The sequence below is a fragment of the Euleptes europaea genome, chromosome 5 (genome assembly GCF_029931775.1).
Source record: "Euleptes europaea isolate rEulEur1 chromosome 5, rEulEur1.hap1, whole genome shotgun sequence".
In the NCBI taxonomy this organism is placed as follows: Eukaryota; Metazoa; Chordata; class Lepidosauria; order Squamata; family Sphaerodactylidae; genus Euleptes; species Euleptes europaea.
The window spans coordinates 9,753,512-9,767,750 of record NC_079316.1 but is presented as its reverse complement, the minus strand read 5'-3'; the positions used below and the strand labels follow the sequence as shown (position 1 = coordinate 9,767,750).

Here is a 14,239-nt window from a genome sequence, read left to right as displayed (position 1 = left end):
AAGTATAATACCATATAGTCCACTTTCCAAATCAACCATCTTCTCCAGGTGAATTTATCTCTGTCGCCTGGTGATCAGTTGTAATCCCAGAAGACCTCTAGCCATCACCTGGAGGATGGCACCCCAATTTCACTCCCATCTTCCAACATTCAGAGCTAGACCACACAATATATTTTTCCCATTCCAGTAATGTTAACCATCCCCATTCTTGTGCTAATAAATGAATACCAACTCCATGACATGTTTTTAAAGAGCAGGTAAGTGCAGTAGGGTGATGGGTAGGGTTGGCAACCTCCAGGTACTACCTGGAGATCTCCTGCTATTACAAGTGATCTCCAGCCGATAGAGCTCAGTTCACCTGGAGAAAAGGGCCACTTTGGCAATTGGTCTCTATGGCATTGAAGCCCCTCCCCTCTCCAAACCCCACCCTCCTTAGGCTGCACCCCAAAAACCTCCCACCGGTAGTGAAGAGGGACCTGACAACCCTAGTGATGGGGTATTTAAGGCTTCCTCCGATGCCTTTACAACAATTAAAAAACCCTCTACCAATCCACAATTCCTGTGCTTGAGCACAGGACATTTTCAGGCAGAAATCAGAAGCCAACTCAGAACTGATGGGGCATCTGCAGAGAGTAGGCATGCCAACTCTGACTGATGAACTTCAAGGAGATTTGGGGGTGGAGCCTGGGGAGGGCTTGGGGAGGGCAGGGCAGGGAGGTCAGTGGGGCTTTGATTCCATAGAGTACCTCTTCCGAAGCTGTCATTTCCTTCAGGGTAGTGGATTTCTACCCTGACCTGGATGGCCCAAGCTAGCCTGATCTCATCAGATCTCAGGAGCTAAGCAGGGTCAGCCCTGATGAGTACTTGGGAGACCACCAAGGAATACCAGTGTTGCTATCTAGAGGAAGGCAATGGCAAACCACCTCTGCTAGTCCGGCTTGGCCACAGGAAAGAGACTGTGCTGGTCACCCTCACAAAAGTTGGGAAATTCCTGCAGGTTTGAAGGTGCAGCATGGGGAGGGCCGGGTTTGAGGAGAGGAGGAACCTCATCAAGCTATAATGTCATAAGGTTACCCTCCAAAGCATCCATTACTCCAGGAGAAAAGAAGAAGAAGAAGAAGAAGAAGAAGAAGAGGAGGAGGAGGAAGAGTTGGTGTTTAGATGCTGACTTTCTCCACCACTTAAGGAAGAATCAAACCAGCTTACATCACCTTCCCTTCTCCTCCCCACAACAGATACCTTGTGAGACAGGTGGGGCTGAGAGAGCTCTAAGGGAACTGTGACTAGGCCAAGGTCACCCTGGTGGCTTTATATGTTAGGGGTGGGGAAACCAACCCAGTTCACCAGATTAGTGTCCACCACTCATGTAGAGGACTGGGGAATCAAACCTGGTTCTCTAGATGTCTCCCAGAGAGGGTGCACTAAACCAAGGGAAGTGGATTTATTTGTTAAAGTAGTTGTTAAACGGTTTTAAAAACTCTAGTTTATTTAAAATATTGTCGAAGGCTTTCACGGTCAGAGTTCATTGGTTCTTGTAGGTTATCCGGGCTGTGTAACCGTGGTCTTGGAATTTTCTTTCCTGACGTTTCGCCAGCAACTGTGGCAGGCATCTTCAGAGTAGTAACACTGAAGGACAGTGTCTCTCAGTGTCAAGGGTGTAGGAAGAGTAATATATAGTCAGAAAGGGGTTGGGTTTGAGCTGAGTATTGTCCTGCAAAAGTATTGTCCTGTAAGTATCAAGATAATGCGCTAATGAGGGTATGGTATGTTAATATGGAACCATTGTATCCTGAAGTGATCTGTTAATGTGTGTAATCCAAAACTAATCTGTATGGCTATTGTTGAATGTTGTCTTTGTCTGGAGGTTTATAGCGCACCTTTCTCACTGCAACTCAAGGCAGATTATGAAATGTAGAAAACAATCAGATGGCATAAGGCATCCAATAAGCAATGTAACAGGACTAGAAATACACAGTGGGAAAACAATGCAAACCAAAATTAAAAACACACACACCTGTCTAAGGCATGACATACCATAAAGCAGTAAGTAGATTACAAAGGTCAAAGACAATGATGTGATACATACACCTGGTTAATCCTTTTCCCTCTTTCCTCACTTCTCACAAGCCACTAGCTATTGCTTCTCTCCCCTGCCATCCTGATCCTTGTAGGTGAAACAACCACTTCTGCAAACTATCAGCCAGACTCTTCTGCAAATACACCCACAAGACCCGTAACTTCCCCAACAATTCTTCTCATCTTACCCCAGGGCCCAGGTTGCTGATTCTTTTCTCATCTGCCAAACTACTGGGAACGACAGAGCGATTCAGTTTCCTGATCTCACCAGGTAGAGAAATCTAAAAAGTGCCTGAAATATTCAGATGCTTCCTTTGCTCTCTGTTATATCTACTGTACTTTCTGCACAGAATACAAGGACATTTTTACCTTTCCCCAATAACTTACCCCGATCTTTTGAAATTTTTTTGATAAAAGGGGTCACTAGTCGGTCAGAAAAGTCTGATGAATGGTTTATCAGTGCTTCTTTCACAGCTTCATATCCACACAGGACGACAAAAGGAATAGGTCCCATCCACAGTGTGTAAATGTTTCCATATTGTTTTGCCATCTGTCATTTGCATCAAGAGAGACAAAAGTTAGATTCAAGCAAACTAGCAGAATTTTTATAACATGTCTTCTTCAATATAACATACAAGTGTGGGGGGTGAAACTTGCGGGAGGGGGTTCTCATCTTCTCCCCATTCACGGCTCTAGGCCCCTCCCCCAGGTTTCCTCCCCTCTCCCCGCCCTGCTCTCTTGCCAGCTTGCTGACAATGCTTTTTTTTAAAAAAGGAGGGTATTTTAAACCCCCTTTGTTTTTGTTTTTTAATTTCAGATTTTTCAGCAGACCTAGGGGGTTCCCTTAAGTCTGCAGAAACATCTGTTGGGCTCAGTGTGCCCCTGTCTGCAGATTTAGGTATCCGCAGATGGGGGCGCACTTGGGAATTAGAAATAAAGATGCTGTTCATCCTTCCTTACGTCTTCATCTCCTGACCATGCAAAGCTCTTCTCTTGGTCCATTCTTCCTCACAGTTTTCCATTCCTCTCACTTTCTTGCCTTTCCCCACTTAGAGTCATAGACTAGAATCATAGAATCATAGAGTTGGAAAAGACCACCAGGGTCATCTAGTCCAGGGGTCTGCAAACTGCGGCTCCCGAGCCGCATGCGGCTCTTTGGCCCATTGAGTGTGGCTCTCTGAACTTGGTTCGGAGCCCCTGCTCTTGTGCCCGCTCGCGCCGGCAGCCAGGCTGCGGAGCTGGTGCACTTGAGAGAGAGAGAGAGAGAGAGAGAGAGAGAGAGAGAGAGAGAGAGAGAGAGAGAGAGAGAGAGAGCAGGCGAGCGGGCGCGCTGTCTCTCCCCCCCACCGCCGTGGAGAATGGCCAGGTCCCCCTTTCCCTTGCCCTCCCCTCTAGCAGCGCGATTGCTGGGTGGGCGGCTCGACGGTTCCTGCCCCCCCCGCCTATCAGCTGTTGGGCGGGGGGGGGGCTTCCTTTGGTAGACCTGGCCTCCGTCTGAGTCCCATTGGGAGGCCATGTCTACCCACTGGCTTTCTTGGTGGTAGACCTGGACTCCGAGGAGGGATAAAAGTCCCCCTTCAGAGGCCAGGTCTACCAATTGGTTTCTATGGGCCTCCAGAGGCCAGGTCTACTGCCAAGAAAGCCAGTGGGTAGACCTGGCCTCCCAATGGGACTTAGCCGGAGGCCAGGTCTACCAATAGGCTTTCATGGCGGTAGACCAGGCCTCCAGACGAGGACTCCAGACCGGGAGGGGAAAATGGCAGGGGCTTACAATTTAATTTTTATCAATAAATAAGATCACTATTAAGTATGATATCAAGTTTTATTCAGTTCACCTATAGTTTAATTAAGACTTAAAACTTTAATTAAAGCTTATTAAGTTAATAAACAGTGTACCTAGCTATATAGTTTAAGTTTTAGAAATCTGGCTCTCAAAAGAAATCTCAATCATTGTACTGTTGATATTTGGCTCTTTTGACTAATGAGTTTGCCGACCCCGATCTAGTCCAACCCCCTGCTCAATGCAGGAAATTCAGAACTACCTCCCCCCACATCCCCAGTGACCCCTACTCCATGCTCAGAAGATGGCCAAGATGCCCTCCCTCTCATGATCAGCCTAAGGTCATAGAATCAGCCTTGCTGACAGATGGCCATCTCTGTGTGTGAGTTAAGTGCCGTCAAGTTGCTTCCAACTCATGATGACCCTATGAATCAATGTCCTACAAAATGTCCTATCTTTGACAGCTCTGCTCAGATCTTGCAAATTGAGGGCCATGGCTTCCTTTATAGAGTCAACCTATCTCTTGTTGGGTCTTCCTCTTTTCCTGCTGCCCTCAACTTTTCCTATCATGATTGTCTTCTCCAGTGACTCTTGTCTTCTCACAATGTGCCCAAAATACGATAGCCTCAGTTAAGTCATTTTAGCTTCTAAGATCAGTTCAGGCTAGATTTAATCTATAACCCACTGATTTGTTTTTTTGGCAGTCCACGGTATCCATAACACTCTCCTCCAACACCACATTTAAAAAGAATCTACTGTCTTCCTATCAGCTTTCTTCAATGTTCAGCTTTCACACCCATACATAGCAATATGGAATATGATGGCATGAATTAACTTGATCTTGGTGGCCAATGACACATCCTTACACTTCAGAATCATTTCTAGCTTCTTCATGGCTGCCCTTTCCAATCTCAATATCCTTCTGATTTTTTGGCTGCAGTCTCCCTTTTGGAGCCAAGGAATAGAGAGTTTTCAACAATTTCAATTTCCTCATTGTCAATCTTAAAGTTGTGTAAGTCTCCTGCAGTAATTACTTTTTGTCTGCTTGATGTTCAGCTGTAGTCCTGCTTTGGCACTTTCTCTTTTAACTTTCAGCAGTAGTAGTTTTAAGTCTTGGCTATTTTCTGCCAGTAATGTAGTATCATCGGCATATCTCAAATTGTTAATGTTCCTCCCTCCAATTTTCACTCCGCCTTCATCTAAATCTAATCCAGCTTTCCTAATTATGTGCTCTGCATATAGATTGAAGAGATAAGGAGATAAAATATATCCTTGTCTAACACCTTTGCTAATTGGAAGCCATTCCGTTTCTCTACATTCTGTTGTAATAGTGGCCTCTTGTCCAGAGTACAGGTTGTACATCAGAACGATCAGATGTAGTGGCACACCCATTTCCTTTAAAACCAGCCATAGCTTTTTGTGATCCACACAGTCAAAAGCTTTGCTGTAATCTATGAAACACAAACTGATTTTCTTCTGCAATTCTCTTGTATACTCCAGTAACTAATGTAGATTTGCAATATGATCTTTAGTGCCTCTTCCTTTTCTGAATCCAGCTTGAACATCAGGCATTTCTCATTCCATATATGGTAACAGACTTTTATGTAAGATTTTGAGCATCACTTTACTTGCGTGAAAAATTAACGAGATGGTCTGATAGTTGCTGCAATCTTTGACATCTCCTTTCTTGGGAAGTGGAATGTAAATGGATCGTTTCCAGTCTGTGGGCCATTGTTTTGTTTTCCATATCTGTTGGCATATTCTTGTCAAGATTTTGATGGACTCTGTTTCTGTAGCTTGGAATAACTCTATTGATATCCCATCTGCTCCTGGTGATTTGTTTCTAGCCTCTGCTTAAATACTTCCAGGGAAGGAGAGCTCACCACCTCCCAGCTTCTTCACTTCCTTCTTTGGGGGACCCTTCTTTCACTTCTAAGCAGCCCTTTATAGCTGTACAATACCTGACTAGAATTGTAGCATCTATGCCAGAGGCTTTTTGGCTAGAATGGAGCCCGTCAGTGGCAGAGGCTCCACATTGTAGCACCTATCAGACAAGGAAGGCAGTTTCCACAGAGCTCAGGGACCCATCCCAGTATGACAACTGCTGCAGGCTTTTGTCAGTATTGCACAATCTATTATTGGAGTAACAGAGACTTGGCAACATGTCATAATCCCTGCCCTGCAATGCCAGATTCCAGTCCCATAGCATCTTAGAGACCAACAAGATTTTCAGGGTAGAAGCTTTAAAGAGTCAAAGCTCCCTTTGCCCCATATGAAAGCTTTGACTCTTGAAAGTTTATATTCCAAAAATCTTGTTGCTCTCTGAGGTGCTATTGGACTCCAACCTAGCTGTTCTACTGCAGAACAACATGGCTAGCCTCTGAAACTGTCCGGCAATGAGTCTCCCTTTGCTATTTCTGGCCAATGGAAGAAACAATAGATGTGTGGACTTGAGAGGCATCAGTTCCAACAACGCTGTGGATTGTCATTCTGTGTCCAACCTCACTGAAATGCTATTCCTTCTGAAGGCATCGTTAAGTATTTAGTGCTGTGGGCTTCTCTTCTGCTTAATACTAGATTCAACTAGTGGAAGAATCCAGAAAATTCACAGTTTTTGAATCATTTCAGAAAGTTCATTCAGGTTTGTTTGTTTTAAGATGCATTTTGAGTTTTCTTTATTAAAAAAAGGTGCATGAAGTATTTAGAGAAATGATAGGTTTTACATGCTTCCAATATGATATTCTGGGTTATGGCATGAATAAGTCTGTAGATGAAGCAGTTCTCAAAGGCCATTTATGCATGGGAGGTTTTACCTTGGATTTGCTGCTCTCTAGATGCACATTTCCCCCACCCAAATTCTCAAAACTCTGCATGGGGGGCTTATTTTTGAGTTTTGAGAGTTTGGATGGGAAAAATGTACATCTGGAGATCAGCAAATCCAAGGCAAAACCTCCCAGGCATAAGTGTTCTTTAAAAATCTGCTGCAATATGGACTTACAAGCAACAAGAGAACTGTCAGTTTTAGATTTACTCCATGAGATACTTAGAAGATAGAAGGGCATGTTGCCAAAATCACACCTAGCGAAAGCACCAGAACCAGATAGCAAACTTAAATCCTTCCTGGGATTGTGTAATCTTGCTAGAAGTTTGTACAACTTTTTACCGCAAAGGTTGTCCCCTTATGCTATCTCCTTTAAAAAGAAGAGAACTTTGACTAGATTGCACAGTGACAAAGATTTTTTTTTAATGAATTGAATTGTACAAAGGGGACCAATTTAAGGGACCCCTTAAGAATGAGCCACCAGCCATTCTTCTCTCCATTTTTTCTTATGGGGAAAATGCAGTTTTTCCAGATCATCTCAATTGATCCCTGCACCATATAACTCTAGAAATTTGAGAGCATCCAGGACAGGGGTGTCAAAACCTTGAGATCTCTTATTCGGCCCGTGAGCCAGCCGAGCCAGCCACCATCCCCACTCTCAATCTGGGCTGGCGAGGCATGGCCCATAAGAACATAAGAAAAGCCCTGCTGGATCAGACCAAGGCCCATCAAGTCAAGCAGTCTGCTCACACAGTGGCCCAGAGGCCCAGCGTGACCAGGTGACATTTATGCCATATCTGGCTCTCATAACTATAGAGTTCCACACCCCTGATCTAGGGCTTCCTCTGTACTGAAGACACTTCAGTATTGAGGGGAATTAGCTAAACAGTTCCAATTTTAGGGACTCCTGAAGAAGGTGTCCCCAAACATCCTTGTCTCCATTGATTCTTATGGAGAAAACACCTTGCTTTCTCTAGGGCAAAGAAGCCAAAAGAAAACAGAAACCAACAAATCAGAATCAAGGGCAAATAAGATTCCAAACAGAATCAAAGGCATACACACAGAATCAAGGGCAAACATGAGAATCCCCCTTCTCGCAAAAGCACACCACAAATCCAACAAGAATGTTGCCCCTCCTTACAAAAGCACACCCAAGATCCAACAAGAAACGAATCGTTTAAGCAGAAACATCCCGGAAGAAAACCAGAAGAACACAGAAGTAAATAAAATATTTCAAAATCCAAACCAAGTGCAGAGAAAGAATCCTGCCATAACAGCCAGGGGCTTCAACTTCCCCCTCCCCCACAACTCAGGAGAACAGAAATCTGTTTCTAAAACAGGGAGAACAAAACAGGAGATAAGCCTAGAAATAAATTCTAATCTAAATAAATCAATCCAAATGAATGAAAATAAATCAAAGCAATAAAAATGAACCAAAATCTTAAACTAGTCCAACAGTGAAGTCGGAGCAAGAAACTGGTGCCCTAGATCACCATCAGAGAAGGAATGGCTCCAGGAAAATGGCTGCAAGGGCCTAGTATGCAGCAGTTTAAATTCCCCACCACCAGATCTGGACAGTTGGCCGGCACCTAGCACCGCAGGTCTGACTCAGGGCACTACACACCTTCACAGAGAGCAAAGTCCTCACCCTATGGGTTTACTTTGCAGGTCGAGACTCTGAGCAGTCAGCAGGCAGGCCACCCCCACAGAAGAAGAGTTGGTTTTTATATGTCAACTTGAGCTTGAAAAGGTGCAGAAAAGAGCAACCAAAATGATTGGGGGGCTAGAGCAACTGCCCTATGAGGAGCGGTTAGGGCTGTTTAGCTTGGAAAGAAGGCAGCTGAGGGGAGACATGATAGAAGTCTATAGAATTACGCATGGTTTGGAGTTCTAGTATTATGAGAGAGTTCTAGTATTATGGGAGAGGGAGAACTAACTTCTCCCTCTCCCATAATACTAGAACGCGGGGTCATCTGCTGAAGCTGGAGGGTGAGAGATTCAAAACAGATAAAAGGAAGTATTTTTTCACACAACGCATAGTTAAATTCTGGAACTCCCTGCCCCAAAATGTGGTGATGGATGCCAACTTGGAAGGCTTTAAGAGGGGAGTGGACATGTTCATGGAGGAAAGGGGTATTCATGGCTACTAGTTAAAATGGATACTAGTCATGATGCATACCTATTCTCTCCAGGATGAGAGGAGCATGCCTATTATATGAGGTGCTGTGGAACACAGGCCAGATGGTCTTGTTTGGGGGCTTCCTAGAGGCACCTGGTTGGCCACTGTGAACAGACTGCTGGACTTGATGGGCCTTGGTCTGATCCAGAAGGGCTTTTCTTATGTCCTTATGTTCTTATGACTTTCTCTACCACTTAAGGAAGAATCAAACCAGCTTACAATCACCTTCCCTTCCTCTCCCCACAACAGACACCCTGTGAGGTAGGTGGGGCTGAGAGAGTATGACTAGCCTGAGGTCGCCCAGCTGGCTTCCAGTGGAGGAGTGGGGAAACAAATCCAGTTTACCAGATTAGCCTCTGTCACTCATGTGGAGGAGTGGGGAATCAAACCTGGCTCACCATTCTTAACCACTACCACCACGGTGGCTCCCAGCAACTTGACAGGTGAGACGCCATCCCCTCAGATGAAAAGGCAGGCCATGAGGCCACTACCGTCACATGCATTCATCCACAAGGCATGATGGCTGGAAACTGGGGGTGGATAGTGGCCACTATACCTTCAGATGCTATCCTCCCCGGGGATGGCACCTAGTCCTTTCCAGCCACGGCCATACTGCAGCTCAGTACAATCTGAGTTTGGAGTGGTCACTCCTAGGATGTGGAAACTGGGGGGCTGCATGGCCAACAGGGAGGGGCAGTTGCTATGATGCTCTCTTCTGTTGGTCATTCCCTGTGAGAGGTTGAATCTGCAGCAGCAGCCAGCTTTCCAGCGTCCTATCCACGTACAACATGGAACCAGAATATCTTGCTGATGCTGAGAGTTCCAAGTTCTGAGCACACTGGTTCTGGGTCCCTCATCAGGGACCCCTGGTGCCAGGGAAAGACAGTCCCCTAACCCACCCATGGATGGCCACAGCAATCCTGGGGGGGGGGGTGTAACCAAGGGAGGAGACCATGAGGGAGGCCATGACCATGGTAGCCCAGTTGGGGCAACCAGCCTGTTGTTGGTCACAGAACAGCGACAGTCGATCTGGGTACTGAGCGCCATCCAGAGACAAGCTCTGTCAGTGGCCACGTTGGGCTGGGTGAGTGAGCGATTCAGGCACCCTCACTTGTGAGGGCTCCTGGGATATGTTGGCAACAGGATGGAGTGTGGGATACAGGATCAGGAAAGGCAGGTAGTGTGCTGTTGTGGGTTCATCCCTCCATGCCTGCCACTGCATGCAGGGTTGCTGGTGTTGGACCTCCATTGTCCAACACCAGCATGGTGTAATGGTTAACAGCAGTGGTTTGGAGAGGTGGACTCTGATCTGGAGAACCGGGTCTGATTCCCCACTCCTCCACATGAGCGGTGGAGGCTAATCTGGTGAACTGGATTTGTTTCCCCAATCATACCCATGAAGCCAGCTGGGTGACCTTTGGCTAGTCACAGTTCTCTTAAACCTGCCTACCTCATAAGAACATATAAGAACATAAGAAAGGCCCTGCTGGATCAGACCAAGGTCCATCTAGTCCAGCAGTCTGTTCACACAGTGGCCAACCAGGTGCCTCTAGGAAGCCACAAACAAGACAACTGCAGCAGCACCATCCTGCCTGTGTTCCACTTCACAGGGTGTCTTTTGTTTGAAGACAAAACGTATAACATTTACAGTAAGTCAAATATTAAGTGAAAATTGGTGTAAGACGTTTTAACAATCATATGTCACCCTGGATATTGAGAAAATGGATAAGAATTATAAAGGGAAATGTTGAAACTGAGTCAAATGGTACGTTCTATTGTATGTGGTAGACTTGCAAAAAGACAAAAAAGTACTGGAAAGAAATACAGACCAAAATCCAGAATATTTTAAAAATTAAATTTGCTATGGACACTAAGAGTCTGCCCCTGAGCATCTTGCCAAAAAATTTTCCCAACATTTTGGAAGAATTATTCAGATATATGATAACAGCCGCCAGAGTTATATTTGCAACAAAATGGAAAGCAGAAGATTGTCCATGGTGGGAAGAAAGTCAACGAGCAGAATATGCAGTAATGGCAAAATTAACAAAATGTGAATAATAGACCAGTCACGGAATTTCAGGATAAAAGGAAAACTTATTATTCATATTATGAAATGGGGAGCAGAGGAGGGAGAAGCTGAATTGAAATATATGTCATGTACTATTATTAGATTTTTAAAATCTTGTATTAAAGTGTTTAATAAAAACATTTGAATGAAAATTTGAATGACAGGTTGGACCTTCCCTTTCCCTATGTCATCAACTATTGTATGTATTGTGCATGTTTACCCCATTCTTTTTTCTGTTCTAAATATGAATAAATAGAATTTAAAAAAATTGAATGAATAGCAGGTAGGCCTTTTATGCATGGTCTGTCTCCATTGCCATCATCCCCTGACTTCTTTGGGGCTTTGTCTCATTATGCACATATTCTCCAACCTTTAGAAGTCACCTTGCTCTCCCCTCACTTTCCTCCACATTTTCCGGATGCTTTTTTAACCCAAGTTTAAAGTTTGTCTTGATCCCAAATCAAAAGCTGGTCCTGTGCATACTTGTCAATTCGGGTTTTTCTCCTCACACCCATTATTGCTTCTCCTTCCCACTTGTCTTTCCCCCTCACCCAATCCCTCCCCTCATGCTATCTTTTGTGTGTGTGTGTGAGTGCAGGGCAAGCAAGAGAATGCTGGAATACTGTGTGCGTGTGTTAAGTGCTGTCAAGTCGCTTCCGACTCCTGGCAACCCTATGAATCAATGTCTTCCAAAATGTCCTATCTTTGACAGCCTATATTTTCATACTATGAGCAATACTATGAGGATGATTATTTGGTCAGTTTCACAGTGAGTGTTGGTCAGTTTCAGACCTTGGCCAGATCGAACAGAGCTGGGCTGATTTGCCACCCTCCCCTTATACGTATCCTCTTTAGAATAGGCATGAAAGCCATTTTTTGTGAGTGCTGAACAATCAAATAAGGCCGGAATAATCACAAATTACCTATGGGAGGTTATTTCTCTAGTCTCCATTTAATGTCCTCTTCAACCACCTCGGCTCAGTTAAAATGGAAGAATCCCACCGAGGGGCTGGTGGCATATTTTTTTAAAAAAACACTACAGTCAATTAGAAAGCAGTATTTTTGGAGGGTCTCATGCATAAGTGCCTTTTCCCCACCTGCAGTTAATAGTAAGATCAATCTATCATAGAGCGTATGAATGAACCAAAAAAGGGGAGAGACAAGCCATGTGACAACATTGGTGACCATTCCCCCCTTGGTTCAGATGCTTTGCATTTTCACATGGGCATGCAGAAATTTACTCCAAGTAATCCCAAGTACTCCAGGAATTTATTTGGTGGGGGGAGCCCCTGTGCAGAGTGATTTGAGAATTCAACTGCAAATACTGTGCATCGAGAGAGCAGCATATCCAACGGAAACAACCCGTGTATAAAAGGCTGTAGTTGACAACTGTATATAGGTTTATTTTCCAATATCTGGAAATTGTTTTTAGAAATGTATGCTTAGATTTATTTTTATGGTTATCACCACTCAATATTTATTATTATATCACCATTTAGTTTTAATTATTATTGTTATTACTATGTATTGTTTGTTATATTATTTTTATTTTTTCATTTCTTTTTCTTTTGAGGAAACTCTATTGTGTTGATGTGTGTTTCTTTTTTCTGTCTTGTTTCTGTACAAAAATAACATATTTTCTAAACAAAAAGAGAGAGAGGACAAATACTTTTCTCTCAAAAGAGACCAAATTTCACACTCCAATAAAATATGTTCTAAGGGTTTAAGCTGACCAGATCCACATTTACAAATTCTGTGAGCTGGCCTTCCAATATGGCTAAGGGAAAATAATTTAACCAAGCAAGCATGAATGTTCTTCCATAATGAGGGATTGTTAGGCTTTGTAAGTAGCTCAAAATAGCACAAGAGAAGGGAACACCAAAGAATGCTGGTGAACATACACACTATGCCTCAATAAGGTACTTGTTTTATCCAGATGCAGTACTATGGGTTTTATTTATTTATGATATCCATATCTTTATCATCAAAATCTAACCACTGGAGTCTATTTCTTAAGTATCATCTTCCATGGTCCCATATAAGGGTCTTCAGCAATGAGACTCAAAACCCCTTTCCTCACATATGAACTTCCAATGAATTCTGGGCCAGTTCAGCTCTAAGAGCAAAACTTGAAACACAGCTTGGTACACAGTAAATCTTGCAAATAAACTGCACCGAGGTTGATTGATTGAATGATTCCTCCACCTCCTCTATCGACTCCAGTTCCATACATCAATTGGGATACAACCTTAGCACTGAAAACCTGAATCGCACCTGGTAGGCAATTGCCACTTTGAGTGAAGAAGAATTAAGTAATTGCATTACTAGTGAATGTAGCTTTTTCCATAGCACTTGTCAGATGGACTTTCCAGCTTAAAAATTGATTGAAAGATGAACCCCATTCTTAGATGATTAATGTAATTACTTAGACAGATAATTGTTTAGGAGAGCATTTTTTAACAAGGGAACGGGAATGTAAGTGTGCAAAAGGATTTTTTTATATATATTAAGCACAGGATTTAACTGGTCTGTTTTTTTTTAACCACTTTTATTTCCCCCCCTTCATTCCCACTCTATTGTTTACAGTATATTATTCACTCTTCTCTAACAGTATAATTCAGTTCTATTGCTGGCTAATGGTCTAATTCAGTTTTGTTGCATCATTTATGTATGTAATACAAGGGTCTTTACTGCATTGCTATTACAAATTCAATAGTTTGCCTTGAGTGTTGGCAAAAAGGGGGTGATAAATGGAATAAATAAATAGAATGACATACCTTACTTAAAGTATCATCAGAAAACTTCAGCACTACTCGCCAAACGCCTCCAATGACTGGAAGCCGAAGGGGCCCTGGAGGATATGATCTGTGGGACCTGGGTGGCTTCAGAAAGTACAAAATCAGAGAAAATGCCAGTAAAGTGAGCAGAAATGTCTGTATCCCCAGCATTACCTTTGTTTCTTTGTGTCTTTCTGGCACAGCTAGGTAGACTGAAAGCACTTTCTCTAGTGGCTTTTATATCCTTGCAGATTGTTGTCTCAGTTTTCTTCTGACATCCTTTTATATACTCCACGGAGTAAGCTCAACATATAGGGAGTCTCCAGTCATCACTCCAAGTAATTTTGAAAAGCTGTTATCCAGGTACGGATTATAGTAATACTGCAACTATCAAAAGGATTATGGTTACACAAGTAATTATGGGGAAGAACATTCAATATCAAACATATGTATACTGTAACCCAAAGCTACCAAGGATCAATTCTGTGTCATGTGTACTTTGAAAAATGTGTTTACTCTAGGTTTATGAAATATCCAT

General features: G+C 43.4%; 1 protein-coding gene across 1 annotated transcript in view; it reads right to left on the bottom strand.

Annotated features, from left to right (window-relative positions):
• Positions 1-13,872, bottom strand: part of LOC130477897 (cytochrome P450 2J2-like) — a 41,487-nt gene extending 27,615 nt beyond the window's left edge. The window contains exons 1-2 of the mRNA XM_056849977.1: positions 13,702-13,872; positions 2,464-2,626 (exon numbers count right to left, since the gene is read on the bottom strand). Of these exons, the coding sequence (XP_056705955.1) occupies positions 2,464-2,626; positions 13,702-13,872 (334 nt within the window). The remainder of the gene's footprint in view (positions 1-2,463; positions 2,627-13,701) is intronic.
• Positions 13,873-14,239: the final 367 nt, after the last annotated feature.